General features: G+C 31.8%; 2 protein-coding genes across 3 annotated transcripts in view; both read left to right on the top strand.

The window, feature by feature from the left end:
* The window catches only part of LOC131850474 (alkylglycerol monooxygenase-like), a 35,559-nt gene extending 23,743 nt beyond the window's left edge, over positions 1-11,816 (top strand). For both annotated transcript variants that reach the window (XM_059200700.1, XM_059200701.1), the window contains 3 exons: positions 2,484-2,618; positions 7,719-7,832; positions 11,299-11,816. In XM_059200700.1, coding sequence (XP_059056683.1) covers positions 2,484-2,618; positions 7,719-7,832; positions 11,299-11,562 — 513 coding nt within the window. In that variant the 3' untranslated portion in view covers positions 11,563-11,816. The remainder of the gene's footprint in view (positions 1-2,483; positions 2,619-7,718; positions 7,833-11,298) is intronic.
* Positions 11,817-22,773: 10,957 nt separating this feature from the next.
* Positions 22,774-26,547, top strand: part of LOC131850539 (uncharacterized) — a 65,251-nt gene continuing 61,477 nt past the window's right edge. The window contains exon 1 of the mRNA XM_059200791.1: positions 22,774-22,865. The gene's annotated coding sequence lies outside the window, so the exon portion shown is untranslated. The remainder of the gene's footprint in view (positions 22,866-26,547) is intronic.

The raw sequence follows: 26,547 nt of genomic DNA, 5'->3' as shown, positions 1-26,547 counted from the left end.
CTCTGTCCTACCTGTTTCAGCTGCCTAGCAGCTTGCTGTGTAAACTATATCGAGTAAAGGGTGTTTTTTTTCCGAACTATTCTAATGCTAGCAGCTGGCCCTCACAGCTTCCCCGAACGATGGAGGGCGAGTGCAGATGGCACTCCAAATCTTTGAAAATATTTGTAGGCCGGCTGAAAGTCGGACGTCTGACGTCTGACGGAAGGCACCGCTACGACTTTATGTCATTTCTATCTAATTACATGGATAAAGGCATAACTAAATAAATATCCGTTATTTAAGCAAAATTACGGTTAGCTACTGATAAAATGTGGTTATTAACGGTTATCCTCATTAGTTAATAACGCTTTCTGGCATCTATACGATGGGGTCAATGTGTGAATCAATACTATGTCTCCAAATTATAACAGTATTTTATTTTTTGTTAACCAACTGAGTTTTCTACCACACAACAGTCGGTTGACCATAGATAAAACATTTTGCAGTCAACATGTTTCATTCTATTAACTACAACGAGATTATAACTCTCATAAGTAATTAATTTTTAATTAACCCAATTCAACTTAATCTTACAGCAAAGGCTTATATTTTAATCTTTATATCTCTTAAATAATATATTTAATCATTAAGTAGTTACGTTAATTACGAGAACAAAGCGAAGTAATAAAATTATAATTATACAAAATAAAACAAGAGTTTGTTCGCAAAATCTGCCCACAATACTGTCTGTTGGTCGTGTATTTAATTGTAGGTTATACGAATAATTGTATCATTTTTCATTTCTTTCTTTCTTGTACTATATATTATTTCTTGTACTGTTATAAATTAATAATATGAACAGATAACAGACTAAATTTTCTTTGTAATAAATTCAGTGAAATAGACTAATACAAAACCTAAGAATGAGCGCCTCTTCCTTACATTGGCCTTGCCTTTTTCAGGCGCCGTGTAGTGGCTTGTAAGCTGTGTTTCGGTTGAGATTTGACAGTGAAATTACAGGAGATACAGCATCTTATTTAATTGATTTCATTGATAGCAAAGTACCATGTCAGATTGATCTTCATGCGGTGAGCCCAGAAAACCATCGTGAAAAATTGCTGTAGAATTTGTCACGATGTGCTAACTGATCTGACCTCATGTTCATCTTATGATCCTCCACTGGTGCCCCGTCAGCGTAAACCGTTAGTGCAGGCGGGTGCACCATTCCATTATCATCCTTAAGACCTCTGTTATTATCAGTTAGGTGAAAGCTTTTTTGTTAATAGACTTACAAACGTTTTAAAATGTAAGTCTGAAAAACTACGTAACGTATATGTGGGTAATAAAAACCTTTTCCTCAACTAAAAGCTCAGAGGATGTTTTTTTTGTTTTTTTTTGTGCCTAAGCATACTGCAACATATAATTTAATTTTTCCACCTTGTTGTCTGATTTAAACTACCTACATATAATTAGTTTTTTTTATGATGGTAGATAAATATCACGGATTGTTGGGTGTCTCCTGTTACATAGATAACATACTATTGTCTTTTCTGGTAATAAAATCAAATATAAAATCTTATCTTTGACTTTCAATAATCTCGCCTGTAAAAACGTTTCACTTGGCTTAGTTTTTTTTATTAAATAGAAATAATCACACGGCGTTACCGTAGAGGACAAAGTTAAACGAAGAAACGTCAGACAACCGGAAATTCTATTCAATTCGATACAATGAAACACCAAGTAACTACATTCACTTTGATACGACAACCAAATAAAGTTTTGTATACATCAAAGGCTTGACTCTCTCTTTGTTTGAAGTACTACCCCTGTCATATCATTTTCAGGCTTGTGTTGCGACAATGTTGTATTCTATTACTATTCTTATTATAATTTTAACGCGACCTATATCAGTGCGGATTTTTTTTTATTAAAATAGACTTTTACTTAAAAAAAACGTTGCCTTTTTTTTATAATAATAGCTATCTGCGAATGAAAGTCCCGTCAAAATCCGTATCAATGTTTCAGATATTAGCAAGAATAAACAGACAGACAGACAAAAATATTTATAATAAATTTATGGGTGTAAGTACCGTATTACTTCCATATGCATTTAGTATATATATTCAATATTTGAATATGGTTATATATTCAATATTTTTTCTAGTTGAGTATTTAATTGAATTAGTGCTAATTGGTGGTTTATATTCACACACATAAACTTAAAAATGTAAAGTAATAATACATTTATTTAAAAGAGCAACTTCTACCTAAGTTCTTACTTTTACTTCTACTTACGTTTCTTGATCTTTCTTCTTGTGATGAGACAGCTTTCCGAATGAGCGGTAGATTAAAAAAATGTAATGACTATTCAAAAGTGCTTCAATGTAAGTTTATTTGAATAAATGATTATTGGTATAAATTATAGATTCACATAATAATAGTCATGATATTTTTAAATAATATTATATATGGTTTAAAATTATTAAATTGCTCTTTTGTTTCAGTCATTCTACACTGCATACGTGATCAAACGGTTCCAGAGTATGACGACGACTGGGAACAAATTGAAAGCATTATTTTGGGGCCCCAGTTGGCAACCAGGGTCGCCTCGACTTGGAAATGAAGAGGATAAAATAGATGTAAGTAGCTATCAATATTACAAATATCTTGAAATCTGTTCAGAATTGGTGAATATTGGTGAGTGACAGTTAGTGTTTATTTCATTTTTTCGTAATATATTGTTTGTATCGTCTGTGTGTTTTCTAATATCAATTTACGAAAAACAAATATCTATGATTTGATCATAAAAATCTTTTAATTGTATTATTATTATTATTTTTTCGGTACTAATATCAAGATTTGATCAGTAAAAATCTTTTAGTATTGGTTAACAATGAGGACTAAAACTCTCATCACGCTATCACTAATTGGAGATCATGATATGGTGCAGACAATCATATCATGATCATCAATGTCACAATTTCTATTCTTCGCACGTCACAAACATTTATGTTCACGAGTATGATTGTCTTTGATACATTTTTTTTAATATATGCATAAACACTTAGACCGATTCTAGGTGTTTTCTATGTATATTATGTATGTGTTTACAAAAATAAACGTATTAAAGAATATTCATCAGTTGTCTAGTACCCATAATACAAACTTTCTTTAGTGGTAAACAAGCATACGGCCTATCGTAAACGCTTATCGTAGCCTATGGAAGTATAATACACCAGCGGCGACACGTGCGCGTAGCCGACCCTAAGCAAAAATCTGTTTAGCTTTGGACTAGATGGCGCTATGCGTATTAACTAGGGGTATTATATTATTATTATTGTTACGGAAGGACTGAATTTTAGGCTGGTTTAAAATGAGACACGTTCCTAGGTGCGTAAAATATGTATTATCCGCTTGCTAGTAAAAATGTAAAGACAAATAATATGGCATTAGAAAAACAAACGGTATATAAAACAGACCATCAAAATGTATGTGCAATTCAAAAATATATGTACGATTTAAAAAACTTATAAAAACTATAAAAAGATTGCTTTCAGCTACAATTATTATTATATATAGAGACAATTAGTTAAGTAACAAAATTAATCAGTCGCAGTGATTAGATCAGCAGTCTACAAAGATTGGATACGTAGGTACTTGCTTCCATTTGTTAGTATAATATTGGTTTGAATTTACAATTCACTTCAGATGGACTTCTAGACTAATGAAAAGCTCAGTTTGTTTGTTCCCGTTGGAGAATTGATTCAATAGAAGGAAAATTTGTTCTAAAATTCTTAATCTCCATTTCAGTTTAATATTCACTTGATTAACAACGCAGTTACACATTTTAATTGTATATTTTACTCGACTGCGTCAAGTGATATTTATACTTTAGCTTATATTCACATAGTATAAAACAAAATCGCCGCCGTTGGTCTGTTTGCACATACATATGTTTTAAATTACGCAACGGATTTGAAAGTAGTTTTCAGCAATAGATACAGTGATTCGAGAGGAAGGTTTATATGTATAACTAGCTTTTGCCCACGGCTTCGCTCGCGTTAAGAAGTATTATCTAGACACGCGGTAGCGTGTCAAAGCCGAGTTTCAAGTAAACTGGCAAGCAGCACCGTGTGTATATTTACACGAACCATTTGGAGCCACTTTTGACCCCCTCATAACTCAAAAACTCTTTCACACAAACCTGTCAAATTTGGTTCATATATTGAGACTTGTGAGATAAATATGTGTTCCAAATTTCATAAACATATCTCAAACGATTATTTAGATATTAATGTCCAAAAATCGTCATTTTTATCACTGATCAACTATAGATCAAAATTATAACCCACTTCCAGATGACCTAGGAAGTTCAAATTTGGCATGCAGATAGGTAATTAGGTAAATATAAAGGAAAAAATGTTTAGAACTTGCGAAGGCTACAGTATATTTCGTATATGAAAACTAGCCAAGTTAGACCTTAGGCTACAGTATATTATCCTAAGTTATAAGAAGAAATGATATTTTATATTGTTATAAATACATTTCAGGACAGACCATTGAACTTGGCACCCATTTAGATCTCATCTCTTTTGTCGTAGAAGTCAACAATCAAGGTATATATCATAATATTAAACTCGGCTATCATTTCACATTTATGTTTTTGATGGGATTATTAATTACGTATAGTTTTTGAGGCTTTACTTTGGTTTACTTTCTTAGGGGATGCCTACGTCATAGTAGTTTTATGCATGCAAAGTCTCAGCCCGATCGCTTTAAAATTGACAAAGTTTTATATTCATATTTTATCCCCTTGGGGTAGAATTAATCAAAATTCTTAGTGGATGCCTACGTCATAACATCTATCTGCATGCCAAATTTCAGCCCGAGCCGTCCAGCGGTTTGGGCTGTGCGTTGATACATCACTATGTCAGTCACCTTTGAGTTATATATATTTAGATATATGCGTGTTATAGAACACGCTGAGAAATTCTAAGATTTGTAATGCGTCCATGGGAACCCGAAAAGGAGTGCTAGTATATTTATAAACGCTGAAACTATCCATTTTTTTATATAGTTATTTTATATTATTGGAATAAAAACAAGCATATGGCCTGCCTGATAGAAAGTGGTAGCCGTTACTTTTATATATGAACAGCACTAATAACATCACGTTATCACTACCCGTGATACTATATATTTCAGAGGATTAATATGTCATACCTCTTTTGCAATATATTTACTGTTTAATAGCACCCTATACATCTGAAAATAGGGCTGAAATAGGTTAGACTGAAGTACATAATATATATACAAATGATTGCAACGTGTGAGAAATCGAACCTGAGATCATCAGAAGTAGGCGGTGTGCTAATCCACTAGATCACCGAAGTCGTCAAATATATAAAAAGACTAGCTAGCACCCGCGTGATATTGGACGTTATTTTTCTAAAATTAATATTTTTTTTTCTAAAATAAAAGCAGCCTAATTTACTCCTTATTACATCAGCTATCTGCCAATAAAAATCCCGTCAAAATAGGTCCAGTCATTTCAGAGATTAGCCGGAAGAAACAAACAAACAGAAAGACAGACAAAAATTGTAAAAATGCTATTTTGGTGTATGTACCGTATTTATATTCATATGCATGTAGTAAAATTTTATTTATATGTGTAGAGTATATATGTATAGATAAGAAAACACTTTCTTGATTGTGCATAATATGATTAAATATCTGCTTTGACTATCCCATCTCCTAGTAATATATTACGAACGGTGATGAAAAGGTCTCTTTTTATTAACGATATCAATTTATTTTAGTGAAAATGCTACAAAGAGTAAGTTGTGACGTCATTGGTGTGACCCTTTTAGGATCTCCGGAAATAGGAGACAATTCTGTACCATTTATTTTAGCGTCGTATTTCTTTTTATTTATATACTGACTATTACCCCCGAATTCGTTTGCTACAACTTGCTGGCTGTTGACAATCTTAAATAGGCTAATACGTTTTTTAAAAATAAAATTATTCATTTTGAAAATGGAACGATGAACTTAGAAGGGCGGTATTGTTTTGTTTCTTTTTATAAAATTTTATACACATACTTCTCATGCATCTTCCATTTCGACGGCCGCCAGTGTAGCAGCTTAGCACAGCGCTTTATCTCCGATAGTCGCGGATTCCTATTCTCGCACGATACAAACAGGAGTACGATGGTTTGTATTGGTTTGGATGTTACTTATGTATACCATGTATGTATGTAAAAAATATGTATATCTACCAAAGTAATAATCCATTATGAATCCTGAATACAAGCTCTGTTTAGCTTAGGACTATGTAGATAGCGCTATGTGGTCTGGAGATATTATTATGATTATTCCAGCGTCACCAATAAAGATATTTATTGTGTAAAACGACTCATATTTTTTTTATTTACTATAATTTGCAATATTCCAACAAACACTAACAAATAGACGGACAGTCACACTTTCGATTTACCAATATTAGTATGTACATCTTTGAATATGTACAGCTAAAGTGTATGAGTATCTGTTTATTTGATAGAACAATCGTAGTATAGAAATATTATAAAAGAATGTCGATGTAACACAATCATTGTTTTCTAAAAATAAACATACAAAATCGCGAGAAATATCTAGTGGAAAATAAATATATAAATACATTGTGAAGTACAAAAGTTTTCATTGCTGATTACACTTGGGCAACATGTTTGTATTTATGTTACACATAACGTGATACGAGTATAACCCGTAGCTTTAACTACAGTTTCCAAAAACTTGTAATTTTACTCACGAGTTCCTTGCTCGACTTAAATATTCACTTAGAAAGGGTCTTATATAAGTCTCATGGGAAATGATCTTTACGAGATGCTGCCTACTAGTTGTCTAAAAATACATTATCTAATATTATCAGGTTGACTTACATATTGATATTATATATGTTAATATTATGTTACTAGATTTAATACAAAATTATATTTTTTAATTGATGATAATGGAATGGTACGCCCGCCTGCTCTAACGGTTTACGCTGGCAGGGCATCAGTGCAGGATGATAAGATGAGCATGAGGTCAGGTCAGTTAGCGCATAATGATAAATTCACCGGGAATTTTTAACGATGGTTTCCAGGGGAACCGCGTGGAGGTCAATCTGACATGTAACAATCCCTTCCCCCCCCCCCCCTAAAAATATGTTTCATTCATACTACAGATCCTCCACAGCTACAGACGAGCTAAAAAAATATTAAAATTTTAAATTTTCACACACACATATGTACACCCTTCAACATTAATATCTTTTGTAAAAATGTAGTATATCTCTTTACTCTTTTGTCTTTCTTCAAATATTTCGCAATTTTTATACATTGTTTTAAGTTTCCATAGGAACCACTACCTACTAAACTAAATAAACCTACAACTATTTGCTGTTGCTCTTTTAAATAAATGTTGTTTTAAGTAGATTTATATTAACAAGGATTAGGCATGTGACAATCAATATAGAAATCGAAATATATTCCATCGTCTTTGTTTAACAAGAATATTGTAGGATTCTAATGGTAAAAAATTATTTCAAATCAGTCCCTACTGGACCTTTTTGGAACCTTTTTATTGCATACAAAGTAACAATTAATTCTTTCCTTTTCATAGTGTCGAAATATATATTTTTAATAATAAATAAAAATGTAATGTAAGATTAATTTTTAACATTAATTTTTATTCAGGTTCAATTTCGTGAGAAGTTCGATGTCCATTTGCCTGCCTGGTGTAACATATATTTAATATTACATTACTCCGTGGTATTATATGGATTCTTCGAGTTGTCCGCCAAATACATGGTAAGTACAATATTATAAAAGAAATTTAAATAATAATTATAACCCTGGAGACATAGCTGAGACACAGTTGGTTACATAGGGAAAAAATTATAATATAAAAATTTTACGTTCATAAGCGGCTAAAATGTCCTACATGAATAATTACAAAAAAAAAACTTAGATGGTATTGGTGACTTAGATAGCGCTTATGGTATTATGTTTTCTGTATATGTCCCATGATTTTCTTAATTTTACATAAATGAAATAAGTATTTTTTCATTTCGGTCTACTCTAATGCTGTTGGCCGCAGCTGGCCTTTACAGCTTCACTAGACGATAAAGCATATCATGGAAGAAATTTAAATAATAATTATAATAACCTGTGCAACTCACAGAGTGTAGTTTCAAGTTAAGCTCGGCTTGGGACTAGATATCGCTGGTCTTGTGATATTATCTTATATATAAAATTCTCGTGTCACAATTTTCGTTCCCATACTCCTCCGAAACGACTTGACCGATTCTCATGAAATTTTGTGAGCGTATTGAGTAGGTCTGAGAATCGGCCGACATCTATTTTTCATCCCCCTAAATGTTTTTATTTTTTAGACAAAATTTTTAGTTTCTATTTTTTTCTATTGTTCTATCATCAACCCCTATTTTTTAATAGCGTTATTAATTTATATGGCAAAACAACGTTTGACGGGACAGCTAGTGTTTTATATATATATCCCACGATTTTCCTTATTTTACATATAATGAAGTAAGTAAAGAATTGGAAAAGTGCACCCGCCTTCACTACACTTTACATTGACAGGTTACCAGCGGAGGGTGATCAGATGAGCATGAGGTCAGGTCCGTTAGCTTATCGTGATAAGTTTGAATTTGTCAGGATGGTTGCCAGGGAGAATCGCGTGGAGGTCATCATAACATGATCGGGGGGTCATCAGTCCACATCACAAACAATGTCCTTTCGCCCAGTCTTAAATATAATTGAACTTTAAACCTTATATTATAATAATAATAATAATAATGTATAATCTCAACACAATTCACACAGATCCATCTAGAGCCAAGTTAAGCTAGGTAAAGCTTGTGTTATGGGTACTAGATAACTGATACAAATACCTTTTTTTTCGTAAATACATACATATTATACTTAGAAAATACCCAGACTGATACAAACAACATGAGTATGATACTCATGAATATGATCTTTGTACCGTGCGAGGAATCAAACCCTCGACAATCAGAAGTAAGGCGATGTACTAAACCACTCGACCACCGAGGCCGTCAATTCCGTTATATAATACAAATACAAATATCTTTATTTTACCTGAAAAGTAGTTTACAGGATTAAAAAAATTATGATTTATGAAACACACTCGTCACCAGAATCTGATAAGATAAACATATTCCGCAGCTTCATTACATTCAATGTAAAAAACGTCTCGAGCATAGCTAATTTCCGCGTAAACCCATTACATATTAACTTATACCTTATCAACTATAACATAAGATTGACATTCCATTCAGTCCAACCGTATATACGCTCCAGGGATCAAGATATCGACAGATTCAATAAGATCCACATAAACAATTTATCAATGCCTATATTACTGACAGCTCTACATCCACCTGGATGTTTGATTTTGACAAATGATTTTACTCCTACAAGAAATAATATTTTTTCATGAAATTTATATTATAATTTACTAGCTGTGCCCGCGACCTCGTCCGCGTGTTATAGTGACGTTAACCAAATAAAAAAACCATTAAGTAATCCAAAAAAGACAAAGAAAAATTTTTTTTGTTCTAGATTCAAAAACGACGATTTTCAATACAAACTTTCATCCTCTATTTTATTTTAAACTCTTAAGGGTAACATTTCTACAAACTGAATGTCGATGACTTTAAATGACGATACTTCCATACAACCTTTAATCTCCACTTTCAACCCTGTTTTCGCATTAAAAAGTAGCCTTTATCCTTTCTCAGGCTATCTGTATACCAAATTTCATTTATAACGGTACAGTAGTTATGGCCTGAAAGCGAGATAAACAGACTAACTAACAGGCAGACAAACAAACAGACAGAGTTATTTTCACATTTATAATTTTAGTAAGGATTTATTCGTAACCTAGACGGGCTATTAATCTTGTAAGATTTGATTTCCGGTTTGAAACGTGACTTATGTAGACTATGAAGACATGAAAACTTTGTCCTGAATATGGCTATATTTTATCGAATTAGATGGTATTTGTCGAAAATCTGATTCGTCACTGAACAGTTGCAGTTTGGTCGCCAAACAATCGACACTAGGCTACCAAGCTATATCCGAACTCTAATCAATCCCTGATGATGCCTCGTTCAGAGGCGAAATACGTGTCGCAATATGGTTGTAGACTCAATAACGGTCTAATTTCTTCACCAATAGAAAATATCATAAAATACATTAAATAATTAGCATTCAGAATTAACATCACCAGTATATAATTTGTTATTAGATAAAAATGAAATTGTACGCTAACGGTTTACGCTGGCCGGGCACCAGTGAGGATGATGAAATAAACATAAGGTCAGATCATTTAGCCCATCCTGACAAATTCACCACGAATTTATCATGATGGTTTCCAAGCAGGTCAACCTGATATAGTAAATTGATAGCAATTGAGTTATCAGGCCACATTAATAACAACCCCCTTGCTCCAAGTATCGAATAGCTTCTACCAAATATTTAATCCACGTAAACGGAACTAGTTTAGTTAGTTGATTGAAGTAAAAAACCCTGTAAAATTTAATAGTAATTAGTTAAGCAGTTAATATTCTAAGGTATGAGATATTAAAATACTATTATAAAAATTAGAAACAGTCCTAATTTGATAAATAATTAATTCATTATACTCAGACTGAAGTATCGCTCTCGTGGGAAAATATAATTGAGTATTTTGCTCACTGATTGCATAAATAATAAAAATTATAATATTATCAACAGCTACTGTTTCGAAAAATAATTAGATGCGAATTTTATTAATAACATAAAATTAAATATCATTACGTAGTATAAAATAAAGTCGCTGTCGCTGTCTGTCCTATGTACGCTTAAAGCTTTAAAACTACGCAACGGATTTTGAAGCAGTTTTTTTAATAGATAGAGTTATTCAAGAGGAAGGTTTATATATATAATACATGTATACCCGTGCGAAGTCAGGGCGAGTAGCTAGTATATTATAATGTTAACCAGGACTTTAATGGTAAATAAAGGTATTTACGTTATATATAGATGGAAAGTGCATTATCGACTCTTCAACTTCATCAAAAAATCATCAAGTTAAAAAGGAACATATTCTTATATTTTAGAACTTATATTAACTTTTAACTAAATAGTCTCACCTATTAAGATACAATTGATTTTAATATCTACTATCTTTCCTATTTTACTTCCCTAAAAAACTAAATATGAAATTTAACAAATGTTATTTTGTTTGCAGGGCATGACACCAATCTCAGTGTTAATTTTCGTTTTCTACATTATCGCATCTTTAACCGTAATCGGCATGCTATTTGATAACTCCAAGCATTCTTCTCTACTGGAAGTACTTCGGTGTTCGGCGCTTGCCTTCCTTGCTAGAAGCGTAGCTGTTACCAATCCTGGTCTCGGCACCATGTTACAGATCTTCTACGTAGTGTCGGCTATGTTCTGGTGTTTGAATATACTGAAGTTATTAGAAATTAAGAAGACGAAAGTAGAATGAAGTGTATAAGTAATTACATGCACCACCCTTTCTATGTTTGAACAGAACTCATATTATCTGTAAGTGATTGCTTTTTGAAGCGATCTGAACTCATCGCCTTTCCTGTGAAGAGTGTTGTTTTTTTATCAATTAGTTCTGTGACAATAATTCAGCTCTATAAAAAAAAGAAGAAATTAGAAGTGTAAATCACCTTATCACGTTAGGTAAAGAAGAAGGAGAATAACTTAATTTTAACATTTTATCCCCACACAAGGCCGTGGAAGTCAAATGAGTGAATTTGACATTGGTACCGCGATCAGAGATGCTTTTAATGAAAAAACCCTGATGTTACAGGGTTATTTAGACTTATTTTTGTTTTGTAGAAATTTAGAAACTTAGATTTTTTCGAATTTGGTTTTAGCATAAGGATGCTATAGCCAAATACTATTATATATATAATTTTACATATAGCTGTGTGTATAATATTTAGAGCCAGTAGCCGTGTAATTTCTTAAAGCCGTATTATTAGTTTATTATGACATAAATTGAATTAAAAATTTAGAGCGTTTAGAAAGGGACTAAAATATTCACGAATTTTTTAAATAATTTTAGTAAAATATTTGAGATGAGAGGTACATTGGTGATAATTAATTGAATTGGACTGAATTAATACAGTTCATGACTGATTTAGCTATTTATCAAGTCAATTTAATTTCTATTTTGTAGTAATTTATTTAAATGTTTACATTTAAAATTATACATATTAAAATTAATTACTTCAAAATAGATTTTCATATATGTGTAGTTTTTATTTAATAAATAAAGATAATAAAAGTGTTTAATATTAAATGCGTATAGATTTATAGTTAAGAATTTTTCGTATTTTAAGACGTATTTTTGTACAATTTCGGTGATAATTTAATAAGAACACGTGACTGAGTAATAATTTCTATTTATTATAAAAATCACTATGTGCCTTGATTTTAGTACTTTTATACGAATTGTATTTTAGAAATACTTAATTTTGTGTGTTTGAAAAATTATCAAATTAATATTAATAATATATTTTTTATATTATCTAAACTTGCCAAGTACCAAATTATTTATTAGAATAGATTAAATTAATTCAATTATTTATATAGAGTGTAATGGAAATGGCATAACATTGTAGCCTGAACCTAGTGTTCAAGAAAAAGAACTCTTAGATTATATCTGCCACACACATTGTGAAATCGCTTTCTAGCAATCGTATTTCCGAACCAATACGAAATAGAAACTTTCAAGAAAAGAGCTTATTCTTTCTTAAAATTCACCTCACTTACAATTCACCAGGTGTTGTAGGTGTTCATGGGTGGCAGTAATCACTTACCATAAGGTGAGCCGCAAGCTCGTTGGTCCCCTATGATTTATTCTTCCATTTCTTAGTGAGTTATTAGAATTTGAGTTGAGTTTAAATTACGTAATGTCTCTAGTGTCCTTACTAGGTCATTATAAAGGCCTGTATGAAGAATATCCAGTTACGTGAAAATTTTGTTTAAACTATTAATTTTAGATTAATAAATGAGACAAATATATATTAATTATTAATGTTAAAGTTCCTGAGTATGGATGGATATTTGTTACTCTTTCACGCAAAAACTACAGAAAGGATTTTGATGAAATTATACAGTAATATAGCTTATACATCAGAATAACATATAGGCCATAAATTTCATGCGGTTGAAACCGCGGGCACAACTAGTATATATATATTTATCTCATTTATTAATTTACCATTTCCCGACTTCATAATATTATACTGCTTCCATTATAACCTGTAAACATATTTATGTGTACTTTTTATATTTAGAAAATCGTCATGTAAATTTAATAATGATAAAAATAAAGTATTTTATTTAAGTCAATGTATGTAAAACAATGATTTTGTACTGTAATTTATATTTTGTGTTACTATAATGTAAATTAAGTATTTATTGTTTGTCAAATACGTTTTTGTATGCCTACCTTCATAATATTGCTTTTCGTGATAAATTATTACGTTTTTAATTAAAAGCGTTATGATCAAAAAGCTTGTTTCCATTTTTATTTATCTATATCCCGAGGTAGACCGAGTAGGTGGTATACTCTTCTGCTTGGGTATCATCTATGAACAAACAGTTTATTTCTATGTTTATTTATATTTACATACCTAGGCTTTGTATGCACTCTTCTGCGTAGGTATTACCTATTTCGGCCGCTAAGCAGCTTGATTTACAAGATATGTTTCGGTTTTGGAGGAAGAATAAGATCTAGCAGTGAAATTACAAGATTCAAAGGCATGACACTGATCCTTCGAATGAAAATGGATTGTTAGTACTATGGACCAATGACCACATTGATAGCAATGCACCATGTTAAGTTGATCTCCACGCTGTTCTCCCTGGAAACCATGGGGATGATTGTTCTTGTGAACTTGTCACGATGAGCTAACTGGCTTGACCTCATGTTCATCTTATTAACCTCTACTGGTACCTTTATACTCGTCTTGTACTATTTTAAAGGTACAATATTTATCATAATAAAAATAGCTTCTTTACGCGAGTTCTACAGTTTTTTTAACATAAAAGTCAGCCTTCATTTCTACCTGTCACAGAATCTATCTACACGTGAAATTTCGTTAACATCCGTTAGACTAGGCTAGACCCAAGTTAAGCTAAAGCTTGTGTTATGGGTACAACTAAGCAACCAAGCAATCGAATATGAACCCTTGATTGCCGCTCCGTGTGATAGAACTCAAACATACCACTCATTCAACAGGAAATACCAAATACAATTGAAGGAGGAGACAAGGGACCAATCTGCAGTAAATGAACTACGCATATACACAGATGGCTCCAAAACACAGAACGGTTCAGGAGCTGGAGCACATTCCCTCGACCTCGACATGAACATATTTATACCGCTCGGCAAGCACAGTTCGATCTTTCAGTGCGAATGTGTTGCCCTGACCGAGGCAGCACCAGCCGTGTACAGGTTAGGGGTCAACAATTTCAACATTAAATTCATATCGGACAGTGCAGCCGTGCTTAAAGCACTACAGAACAGAAAATCCAACAGCAAATTAATAATCGAGTGCCACATCGCCTTGGAAAAAATTGCAACGCACAATGGAGTAATTATCCAGTGGATAAAGGGGCACAGTGGAACTTATGGCAATGACGCCGCGGACGAACTAGCGAGAATAGGATCTGGCATGGTGGTTGGAGGCCCCCTCCCGCTTATGCCGACTTCGCACCTGGATTCGCCAGAGATCCACCGAAATACAAAACCAAAGATGGAACCTTCACTGATTGCAAACAATCTAAAGTGGCAATTCCAAAAACGAACCATCGATTAACAACACGTCTAATTAATCTACATAGATAGGCATAACCTTAAAATAATGATAGGGACAATAACGGGCCATTGTTCCTTAAACAAACACCTATACACAATTGATGCTACAGACAGTCCCCTTTGTCGGGACTGCTTTGAAGCTGAAGAAACGGCGGCTCACGTAATCCTGGAGTGCACGGCAGTGGCTCAACAATGAAAACAAATCCTCGGAACGGTGAGGTCGCTCCGTGAAGCCTGTGAAGACACCAGGAGTCTTCTGCGCTTTTGGGAGGAGCTTGGCTGGCTACTTTAGTAGTCTGGCTCTGCACGCACAACGGCCTGAATGAGAGGCTAATTGCGGAGACTGAGTCCAACATACATTTATATGGGTACAACTGATAAAAATACATAGATATATTTTTGTCATAAATACATACATATTATACGTAGAGAACACCCAGATCGATACAAAGCATTCATGAGTATGAATACAAATGTTTGTGCCGTGCGAGGAATCGAACCAGCGGCCATCGGAAGTAAGGCGATGTACTAAACCGCTAGACTACCGAGGCGGTATAATATTTGTATGTATATACGGAACACATATTTATAAGCACCACAACTACCCATCTACATAATAATGCGAATATAAAGAACCTGTACATTTTTGAGACGAGGAAAATGCATTTTTCATAACATTGAAGGAAATATTATCACGTTTATATCCCGAGAAGAAATGATCTCATAATTCTTCATTTCACACAGGATTTATAGCAGAAACTTTCGCAATAAATATTGATTAGTCAATGTCTAGTTGTTCTATTGTCTTGTTAGAAATTGGATTACAATAAAAAATCTTGTTATTGTATACACTATAGCACTTGATTAAGATTAGTATATTAGAGTTATTTCATGGATCATTTCGATAAATAAATAGACCGGTGGTCTAGCTGTCCACTTTAATTCCAATAGTCGTGGGTTCGATTCCTCGCACGGTACAAAGTAATTGTAATTTATATTGGTCCGGTTGTATAATATGTATTTACATATAAAATATTTATTTATTTATATCAGTTATCTAATACCCACAACACAAGCTCTGCTTAGCTTAGGAATGGATGACGCTGTATGAATTGTCCTGGGTTATTATTATTTAATGGTTACTACTTTTTTTTTTTAGATTTTGTACGAAAGTACCAAAGTCGCACCTATTTCAACCGACAAGTAGGTTGCTTTGTAAGATATATTTCGATTCTAAAGTCAATAAATTTAAACTTAAACCTCATAATATCATCATTAATAACATCTTAGTCCTCCTAAATGGCATGAGTGCCTGCTACGCCATACTAGCACCTATTGTCTTTGGATGCTAGCACGAGAGTCACATGATAACGTGATTTCTGTGGTGCTGTTCATGTATATGTATACGCAACGGTTTATTTTTGTGATGATAATGGAATGTTGCACCTGCCTGAGCTAGCGGTTTACGCTGGCGGAGCGCCAGTGGAGGACGATAAGAGGAACATGAGGTCAGGTCAGTTAGCCCATCGTGACAAATTCACCAAGAATTTATCACGATGGTTTCCAGGGGGAACCTCGTGGAGGTCAACCTGAAATGGTACATTGCTAGCAATAAGATAATCAATCCACATTACTAAACCTTTCCCCCCTAAAAGCAACGGTTACTAATTACCACCAGGTGGATCGTCAGCCTGTTTACTATTAAAAATACATATTAAATTATCTGCCTCCTCTAATGACCAAGCGTATTAGACTGAGAAGAGATTTTGACGGTTTCTTTTATAAATAGAATAACTGTTTTAATTTTATTAATTACTAGCTGACTCGCGAAACTACGCCTGTGCAATTTTTTTCTCGTTTTAGTAATATTTTTCATTGCAGCTCCACTCCTGTTGACTATGACTTATGCGACGTCACGTTTTGCCTAACCTTTCTCGAGAAATGGGCCATCCAACACTAAAAGAATTAACAAAATCAGATCGACCGACGATTTTTTTTTGGATATGATCGTAAGTATATCGTGTACAGGTAGACTATATACTATATGTATATTTTTATATCTATAATATTGTTAATATAGTCAAATGAAATAATTTTATTCCAAACTAGTTGTATCCGTGACTTCATCCGCGTGGAATTAAACAAAAAGTTAATTAGAGAATTTTTCTAAAATTAAATTAGCCTAAGTTACTCCTTATTACATCAGCTACCTGCCAATAAAAGTCCCGTCAAAATCGGTCCAGCCATTTCAGAGATTAACCGGAATAAACAAAGAAATAGACAGAGAGACAAAAATTGTAAAAAAATATATTTTGGTGTATCTACCGTATTTATATTCATATACATGTAGTATAAACAGTTATTTCAATATTACAAACAGACACTCCAATTTTATTTATATATATAGGTTAAGGTACTCGTGAGAGGTACTCTGTAGACGTTTATTAAAACCCGTTTATCACTAATATCAAGTTTGTACATAACAGGTACTAAATATGTTTCGCATATCATCCGCAGGCATCTGCTAGTGTTGTAATAGAATAAAACCTTCTAAGTTTAAGTTAGCAAGGCCCCGAAACTTAGTTACCGAACGTAGAAAGTTGAAATTACTTTGCGACACAAATAATAGGGATGCCGTTGTACAAAGTCATATTATTTCAGCAATACCACTAGCAAATTTATTTGTATTTACTAGCAATTGTCCTTGGTTTTGTCCGTCAATTTAGTTAATATTTATTTGCGTTCTTTATAATAATTAAATTAAGGGAATTGTATTATTTTGTCTAGTTCCGCTACAACTGGCTTTATTATGTAGATCCGATAACGGTTGAAGTTTATTACTAGTCGAGAAGGTCATAACGCTTCCGATAGCTGTGGTCAGTTTTCCGCACTGAATGTTTGTGGACCCACATGGTACACGTATTATATATATATATAAAATTCTCGTGTCACAGTTTTCGTTCCCATACTCCTCTGAAACGGCTTGACCGATACTCATGAAATTTTGTGAGCGTATTGAGTAGGTCTGAGAATCGACCAACATCTATTTTTTTTTTATTTTAAGGCAAAACAACGTTTGCCGGAACAGCTAGTATTTGTATAGTATATATATATAAATATGCAAATGGTCTGTACATCAATCAATCGGCTTCTTCATATCTTTCTTTACCTTCTCATTACGTATACATGTTTAATAATGTAAGTTCCTCATTTGTCTTTTATGTACCCTGCATACCCATGCAGGGTACACAAAAGACAGTTATAAATAAGGTTTTTTAACTTTCGGGTACTACACTATCGGGTAGGGTTCCTATGACAGTCGATAGTAAAACAGATATCTTAGGGCACGAAACGGCCTCACACGTTCCTCAAGTGAATAATCTTTATTAAAATATACTTAATATAACTATTAAATAATCATATTTTTTTGAAGTGCGTAAAACTTTTAAATAAATGTTGTTCTAAGTAGTAAATACACATTAACAAGTATTAGGCGTGCGACAATGATAATTTTATAATTGATAATAAGTAAAAATATAATTAAAACCAGTGTTCAAACAGTAAAATTATGCCAACACATTCTAATATGTACTGAAGAAAGCAAAGAAACCCTCGGAGCATCAAAACATTGACTAATACATGATTTTCCTTAACAACGAAATAATAATATACTTTGTTTATACCCAGAACTACAAGTACCAATTATATATTTCTAACTTCAAAATTCTCTGTCTTTCTTTCACACACTTTCACATTATAATTTTCTCCCTTAGGAAATAAATTATGAAAACAACCCTTCTCAATACTGAACTAAGTAGACAGTTTATGTAGTTGAAAGAAATATACTGTGAAAGTTTCTAATGTTTTGGGTTAAATATATAAAAAACTGACAAATAAGCTTATATAATGTTACTCAACAGAACTAACGTTAAATTGTACAAAAAAAAAACAATTTGAACTAAAAGCACATATTAACAACGCTCGTACAAAAAACTTGTAAAAAAATAGTACGCGTTTTTGTGTTCCAAAACAAAAGCAACTCTCGCATTGGCCACGGTGTTTCATTCGTATGTTAACATATTTACCAGAGACGGATTTTATACAACATAGTGCCTACCTCTGCCTAGGGGTGTGAAATAATCAATTATAGAAAAACATTAGAGACTTTTTTTATATTTAATTTTTACGTAAACATTCCGTTACACCGTGTTCATCAAGAATTTTAACGTATGAAAGTCAACCTCAGACTCTAATATGTTCTTGTACATTCTATGACAGGTAAATAGAAAGAGGTATCTACCTCTTTCCATCAGTAGGCTTGTAACTTGCCATTTCAATTACATAAAAAAACATCCAAAACAAACGCAAACTCAAAACATATATAAATGTTTATCTATACATGAAGCAAAAACTATACGAAATATCATACGAAAATTTCACGGACGACGGACGATAAAATTTCGCACATTTCTAGTTTATTTATTTATTAAAACTTTAATGCACATAATTTTAAAGTACCTATGGCGGACTTAACACCATGCGGCATAATCTACCAGTCAACCATGGGGTGGTGCAGAAAATAATTGTTGTCGGCGCAAATATAAATATATTAAACGATACCCATAAAAATATGTATGAATAAATAACTACATATATATATACGCGGACATAAATCATACATAAATACATATTTAATAATCTGACAATGAAACATCATATACTGCCACAAATAATAGAATTAAAATATATATGTATATACAAAATTACTAGTTACTTAGTTTTTTACTTAAAGAATTCCAATATTTTTTTTAATTATGCATGAAAATACATTAAAGAAACAAAAATATACAGCCTAAGTTGCATACGCATACGCATAGATGACTTAGATATAGAACCTTAATAATATTCAAAATTATAATCTTAATTGATTATGGTCTAATTTAGACAAATGGGCGACCACTAGTTTTAATTAATTTGTCATCTCAAACAGTTATACTAACTACGCCTTAATGACGGTGCATCAAACTAATTTGATAATAAAATTTACATCGGTTTTAATGATCGGCAACAAAACGGGTACAACTCACAAAGCCACTGCTATATGTTATATGTCATGGCCACTTAATTACCGGGTCATTTGAAGGGGGCTTAATTGATTTGGGGATAATATAGCTCTGTTTGATGACCCCGGTGGTTTAGAGGTTTAACACATTGCCTTTTAATAGTTGTATGTTCTATTTTAAGCTACTAGGTCCATATTATAAATACCTTATAGACTATATATAAATTAATATTATATAACTAGTATATTGATACGCATTATGGTCACGGCAATCTGCCACGGTAGCGCCGATGCACCACACCTTTCGGCCAGTAGTCCTCCTTCAAGAAGGTGGGTATGTTGGTAGAGACCCGGGCCACAAACGCCTTGTAACTCGCGTTGTGACTCGACTCTAGCTGCGTCACCCTCAATGTCTATAGAGGGCTATAGGATTAGGAAGTAGTCAAGACAGAGACGTTTATTAATAACTGTAGGTATATCTCTTTGAGAAAGATTTATAGCAAGAGAGAGACTTTCTTCAAAGTCGTTTGATCCATCATGTACCTATTCTATCAGAGAGGCAGATATTACCTACCTATGTATATCAATCAAGTAGCTTACAAAATATGCATATCTATAAAATTATGTAAAAATATATTTATTTATTTATTCTTTATTGCACTTTTAAAAATTGTACAATTTGGCGGACTTAATGCCATATGGCATTCTCTACCAGCTGACCATTAGGTAAGAACAGAAAGCAGTTTATGGGCAGTAGTGGGAAAGGACTAACCTATAATTTTACCTAACATAGGTTTTTTAAATAGGTTTTTAAATATATAAATACTATATAATACAAATATATATATACGTACATAAATATAAATATATAATAAAACAAAAGTATATTTAGATATACTATAGAGAGCAGTGGAATATATATATAAAGACAAGGCAATACACACATATATATATATACAAGGCACATTTATACACCAATAAAACTAAATAAAAGAGATATTTACATATATATTATGACAACAATAGATAATTAAAACCCGTTTTGTTCATATATTATATTCATATAATATAAATATGTGATCTATCAAAATTTAATTTTATATAAAAACAGTAATATTATAGTTTTGTTTTCATATATTTATATTCATTTTAATATAAATATGTGATCTATCAAAAAAAAAGTTTAATTTTATATAAGAATTATGCATTTTATAAAAAAAGAGGTTTCATGTACTAACAGACAGATAGATAGATAAATTATGTATTCACCAATTAAAAATACATAGAATACATGAGGACCATACATGAGAAAAATACATGTCAAATAAAAGAAATGGAGGTAGCTTTATGTGCCGTAAAGGTGAATAGCAAACTAACTCAGCATATAGCTACAGATAAATCTGCAGTACTGATATTCTGTTGTCTCGTTTACCTAAAAATACATATGTATATCGAAATTTAATATATATGTATATATTAAATTTCGAGATCTTAAATATGTGAATGCAATTACAAATCATCAAGAAAATAAAACAATAGAAACATAACTCATTATTGCTTATTTTTTCAAAATATATGTATTACTACAATATGCGTAAAATTTTACTTCAATTGTAACATCGACACGTAATAACATCCAGTTATAAGTATCTGAATAACTTACTAGTAACTAGAAAGCTCAATCACAAGATACCGATACGATATTTGGGCATCTTCCTGGTAGTTGGCACTATCCAATACTTTATCATTTGATTAAGTAATGAGGATCATTGTCAGCTGACATGATGACATGAGATCATCTCTGAACCAAACATAAAAATAATAATGATATCTGATCACAATTAACAAAGATCTCTATAGACATAGGTAGATATATAACATTATTAGAAAATCGAAAACAGAACCTTTATTAAATTTATCTATACATATAAATAAAATTGGAGTGTCTGTTTGTAATATTGAAGTAACCGTTTTTTACTACATGCATATGAATATAAATACGACACATACACTTAAATAACATTTTTTATAATTTTTGTCTATCTACCTGTTTGTTCCGACTAATCTCTGAAATAGCTGGACCGATTTTGACGGTACTTTTATTGGCAGGTATCTGTTGTAATAAGGTAAAATAAAAATAGCCTAAGGTACTCGGCTACTTTTATTTTAGAAAAATAAATTTAATTTCCACGCGAGCGAAGTCACGGGTACAGCTAGTACAATATAAATTTACAGCTCATTGCTATTACCACTTGAATTGATGAAGATGCTTAAAATGTTCTTAAAAATATTTTGTTAAATAATACTGAATATAAAATAGAAAATTCACACAAATATTCAAAACACAGAATTGAAAATAAATTTTGAATTTTCAATATTCCTAACTTATATAAGAGGAATCCTTGATTTCCCAAAAATTTATTAATAGATCAGGGAGTTATTAAGTTGCCTGCCTTTTATATACTTAAAGCACGTAATCGAATTAAGTTATCAAAGGATTGAGTAATAATAACAGACTTAAATTTTCCATTATCGAAATTATTGCTTTCGAATTCTTATAAGCCCCATTTCAGTTTGTTGTCATAGCAGAATCGGTATCTAAAAATAATGTAACTAAGCACCTATTATTTCGTTGTCAAAAGCTTCATAATATTTCAGAAGACAACCTCTCTACTCGGTTCAGTCGGACTGAGGATTTTGCAGTCGAAGTACGTGTTTTGCTGACGGACAATTTTCGCATTTCGTCGCAATACTAAGCCCACGGTAAACCATATAGTTTCATAATTCATATAAAGTGAAAATATCTAGTCATTGCATTAAACATCGTGTGAATATTTATAAGTTTGTTTTGACCTGCTTTGTTAGAAATAAAGTTTACAACACTGAGGTAAGTTTATTTTAATAATTTAAACTTATTACTTACTGTTACTTTTAAATTTTAAAATATTATATAGCAATAATTTTATAACAAGGTTTAAGCGAATATTACATACTAATTTGTTAATAGTTTTTCTCGATGTAGCGATTCGTGTTTATAGCTATGCTACAGTATCTAAATGAAATAATATTTTTAGAATTTTAAAAAATTATCTACATTTATTTTTATAAATCTTTTCTATTTTAATTGTATCCATCGTCCTCATAAATATTCATATTATTTGAATATCATTATCATTTGAATTACTAGGTTAATTTTAATGTTATGACGTCACAAAATTCTAGAATCTCTATTTTTACAGGGGAACAGAACATATTATATTAATATCCGATTTTTGTTTATGTAACTTCCAACTATTTATTTAGGCCATGAAGCAGCGACTAATTTATTTTTTATTATTTTTTATTGTTATTTTTTATTTCAAAAATAAACCTCTCAATAATTCTCCACCTGAATTATATTATATTCTTCAAAGCTAATAAATAATACAAATTTCTATCTATTAATATATAGTACGAATTCTTCATTACTTCATTATTGTAAATATGTACATCATTTATTGAAAAAAAAAATACGAGCTGAGATTCTTGTCAGTTCTTCTCATCTCGAAATCATTCCGAACTGACGGTAGATTAACATATCATAAGAGTCTGTAATAGACCTACATGAATAAAGATATTTTGAACTACATAGTATAAAACAAAGTCGCTGTCGCTGTCTATCCGTCCCTATGTATGCTTAAATCTTTAAATAGTTTTAAAGATTTAAGCATACATAGCAACGGATTTTGACGCGGTTTTTTCTTTAATAGATAAAGTGATTCAAAAGAAAGGTTTATATATATAATATGGGTACACCATGTATAATATATGTATGTGTATGGCGATAGATACACAAAGAAGATAACAACTATAGTTGGTTTCCTACATTTACAGAAAAAAAATAATTAGGTACCGTTATTAATTTTATACGTATAAACATGTTGTTAGGAGAAAATTAAATTACATATTCTTTTTTAGTTTTAGATGAAAGCGAGTTATGAAAGAAATAAAGCTTCGAAGTTCGAACTTAACGTACAGTATGTTAAGTCCCAAGCTTATTAAATAGATTTTATAAAGACTGACAGGCTAGGTTTTATAGTCTAAACAGAATATAAAAAAAATATAATACTTATGGACTGGTTGTACAGGCTACTGATAAAAATGAAAACAATATAAAAGCCTATGTTATTTCTCTAAAAAGAGTTGTAATTAATTTATATTACATAATACAATAAAATTTACTATATTTTTAAATACGAACATTGTAGGTTTTATTTCATGTAATTGGAATGGCAAAAGAACTAAGTTATTAATTTATTTTATTTTATGCCATTATTTTTTTTAATTATGCGTAAAAAATACATGAAATTAAAAATACACAAACTAACATACGCATAGAAGTCATTGACATATAATCTTCAGAATATTGAAAATTATAATTTTAATTATTTTTGGTCAAATTTAATCAACTGGGCGACCACTAGGTTTAATTAATTTGTTATCTGAAACAGTTATACTAACATTAGGCAATTAACAAGTAAGGCCTATAAAATACAGAATTGAATAGTTAGTATAACTGTTACTTGTTAAGTAGTAAGCAACCGTCACCTATGTACATGAACAACACTACGGCCTTCAATCGAACCTTGGTCCAATTCAAATGGAGATCGAAACCTCAACGGCCTGAATTGAGATTTTTTCATGGATGATAATGGAATGATGCACCCGCCTGCGCTTTCGGTGTCATGATAAGATGAACATGATGTTCTTATCATCCTCCACTTGTTGTAAACTCACCAAGAATTTATCACGATGGTTTCCAGGGGGAACCACGGAGTTGGTCGGGGGGGGGGTTACCATTTACATTGCTAGCAATGGGAGTTACTAGTTCCCATTACTAACAATCCCCTCCCCCCACCTTAATTGAGGTTGGGACCCCTAGCTGTGCCCTCAAACTAAAGTATCCATCAGGCAAACTGGACTTTAGCTGCTCCATAAGTCCTCCCGTTAGAATTACCATCTGCACTCGCCAAACAACATTAGAATAGTTAAAAAAAGGATGTAATGTTCACTACTTCATACCCTGTAATTTCATTAACAATTCACATTATATTAGATTAAAAAGCAAGGTGTAGGTAGGTAGCCTAAATATGTAACACATAAATAAGTGTATATGTATTTCTGTTATCAATATGACTCTTCCTTATACCATTTATTTGATCGACGTAATATGTTTTTCTTTCCATTCCTCCCTCTTCACAGTCATACATATCTTTATATTCATTCATCTTTCACACTGTCCATGTTCTCATGTATATATATGATATTCATTCCATGTCCATGTATATACGTATTTCTATATCACATATTTCAAATTCAAATTCAAATTCAAAAATCATTTATTCATATATAACATTTTAGCTGTTTATGAACGTCAAATTTTTTACACTATAATATTAATTTTTTCTGTAACGTCCAGTTCGGTATATAGATCCAATTGAGAAGAACTAGCAAGGATCTTAAATTACTTTTATATTTTTTATGGCCTAAAGTAAAGTTATGAAATTTAACTAATTTTTAACAAAGAAGTCTGATGGTTTTTAATAACGAATATGCTTTATTATTAACGAAATACATTTATTTTTAGTACTTCAATTTTCTCAATGTATATCTAAATCTAGTTATAATGTATTGAATGTGTATTAATAGAATTCTATATATAAATGTTGTTCGATAGAAATAGTCGACCAATTAAGTCAGTTGAAAAGGTTTGCCACACCTGAATTACCCCAATCTGAACACGACGCAAATTACTCCCTAGTAGTGTAATCTTTGAACGCAATTTAGTTTATTTTATTAAGAAAATATTGACGATAATTACCTATGTACAGATAATTATGATATGTTGTCGCATGCTTATTAACAAAATGTAGTAACTTGAAAAAAAACTTTTGCATAATAGACTTTGACGTTTTAACTTTAGATGTCGATTTCACATAATTTTTATTTTGCCTAATGCAGTATATTATTGAAACCTGGATGTATAAATAAAATATTATAATAATATTCCTGATTAATTTATATAACACTATCTTGTTCCATGGTAAGCAGAGCTTGTGTTATTGGTATTAGAGATCTGATATAATACATTAGAAATACTTAGATAATAATAATACTTAGATACATTTTTTTTTATAAATACATACATAATATACAACATAACATAATGTACAACATTTTAGAATACACCCAGACCAATACAAACAATCATAGTCATGAATACATATGTACTATACCGCTAAACCACGGTGTCAGTTAACCATATTTTTATTATTATTTCTATATTTTAAAAATGTAGGTAATCCCTATATGTTTTTAGATTACCATCAGTTCCCTGACATTACAAGACGAAAAACTAACATTATTGTTGGGCACACGCGAAGTTCTTTCTCTCCGATCGATCCCCGTCTAATTTAAAGGGGGATCGAAATTACGACAGCCTGAGCCAAGGTTCGAACCCTTAGCGGTACCCTCAGACTAAAGTAGTATGCGTCAGGCAGGAGTTGGCATTCAGTCGTTCCACTTCCTTC

This window comes from Achroia grisella, unplaced genomic scaffold (genome assembly GCF_030625045.1).
Source record: "Achroia grisella isolate CSIRO2021 unplaced genomic scaffold, CSIRO_AGI_Agris_v1 utg770, whole genome shotgun sequence".
NCBI lineage: Eukaryota > Metazoa > Arthropoda > Insecta > Lepidoptera > Pyralidae > Achroia > Achroia grisella.
This window is presented reverse-complemented; position numbering and strand designations above follow the sequence as displayed.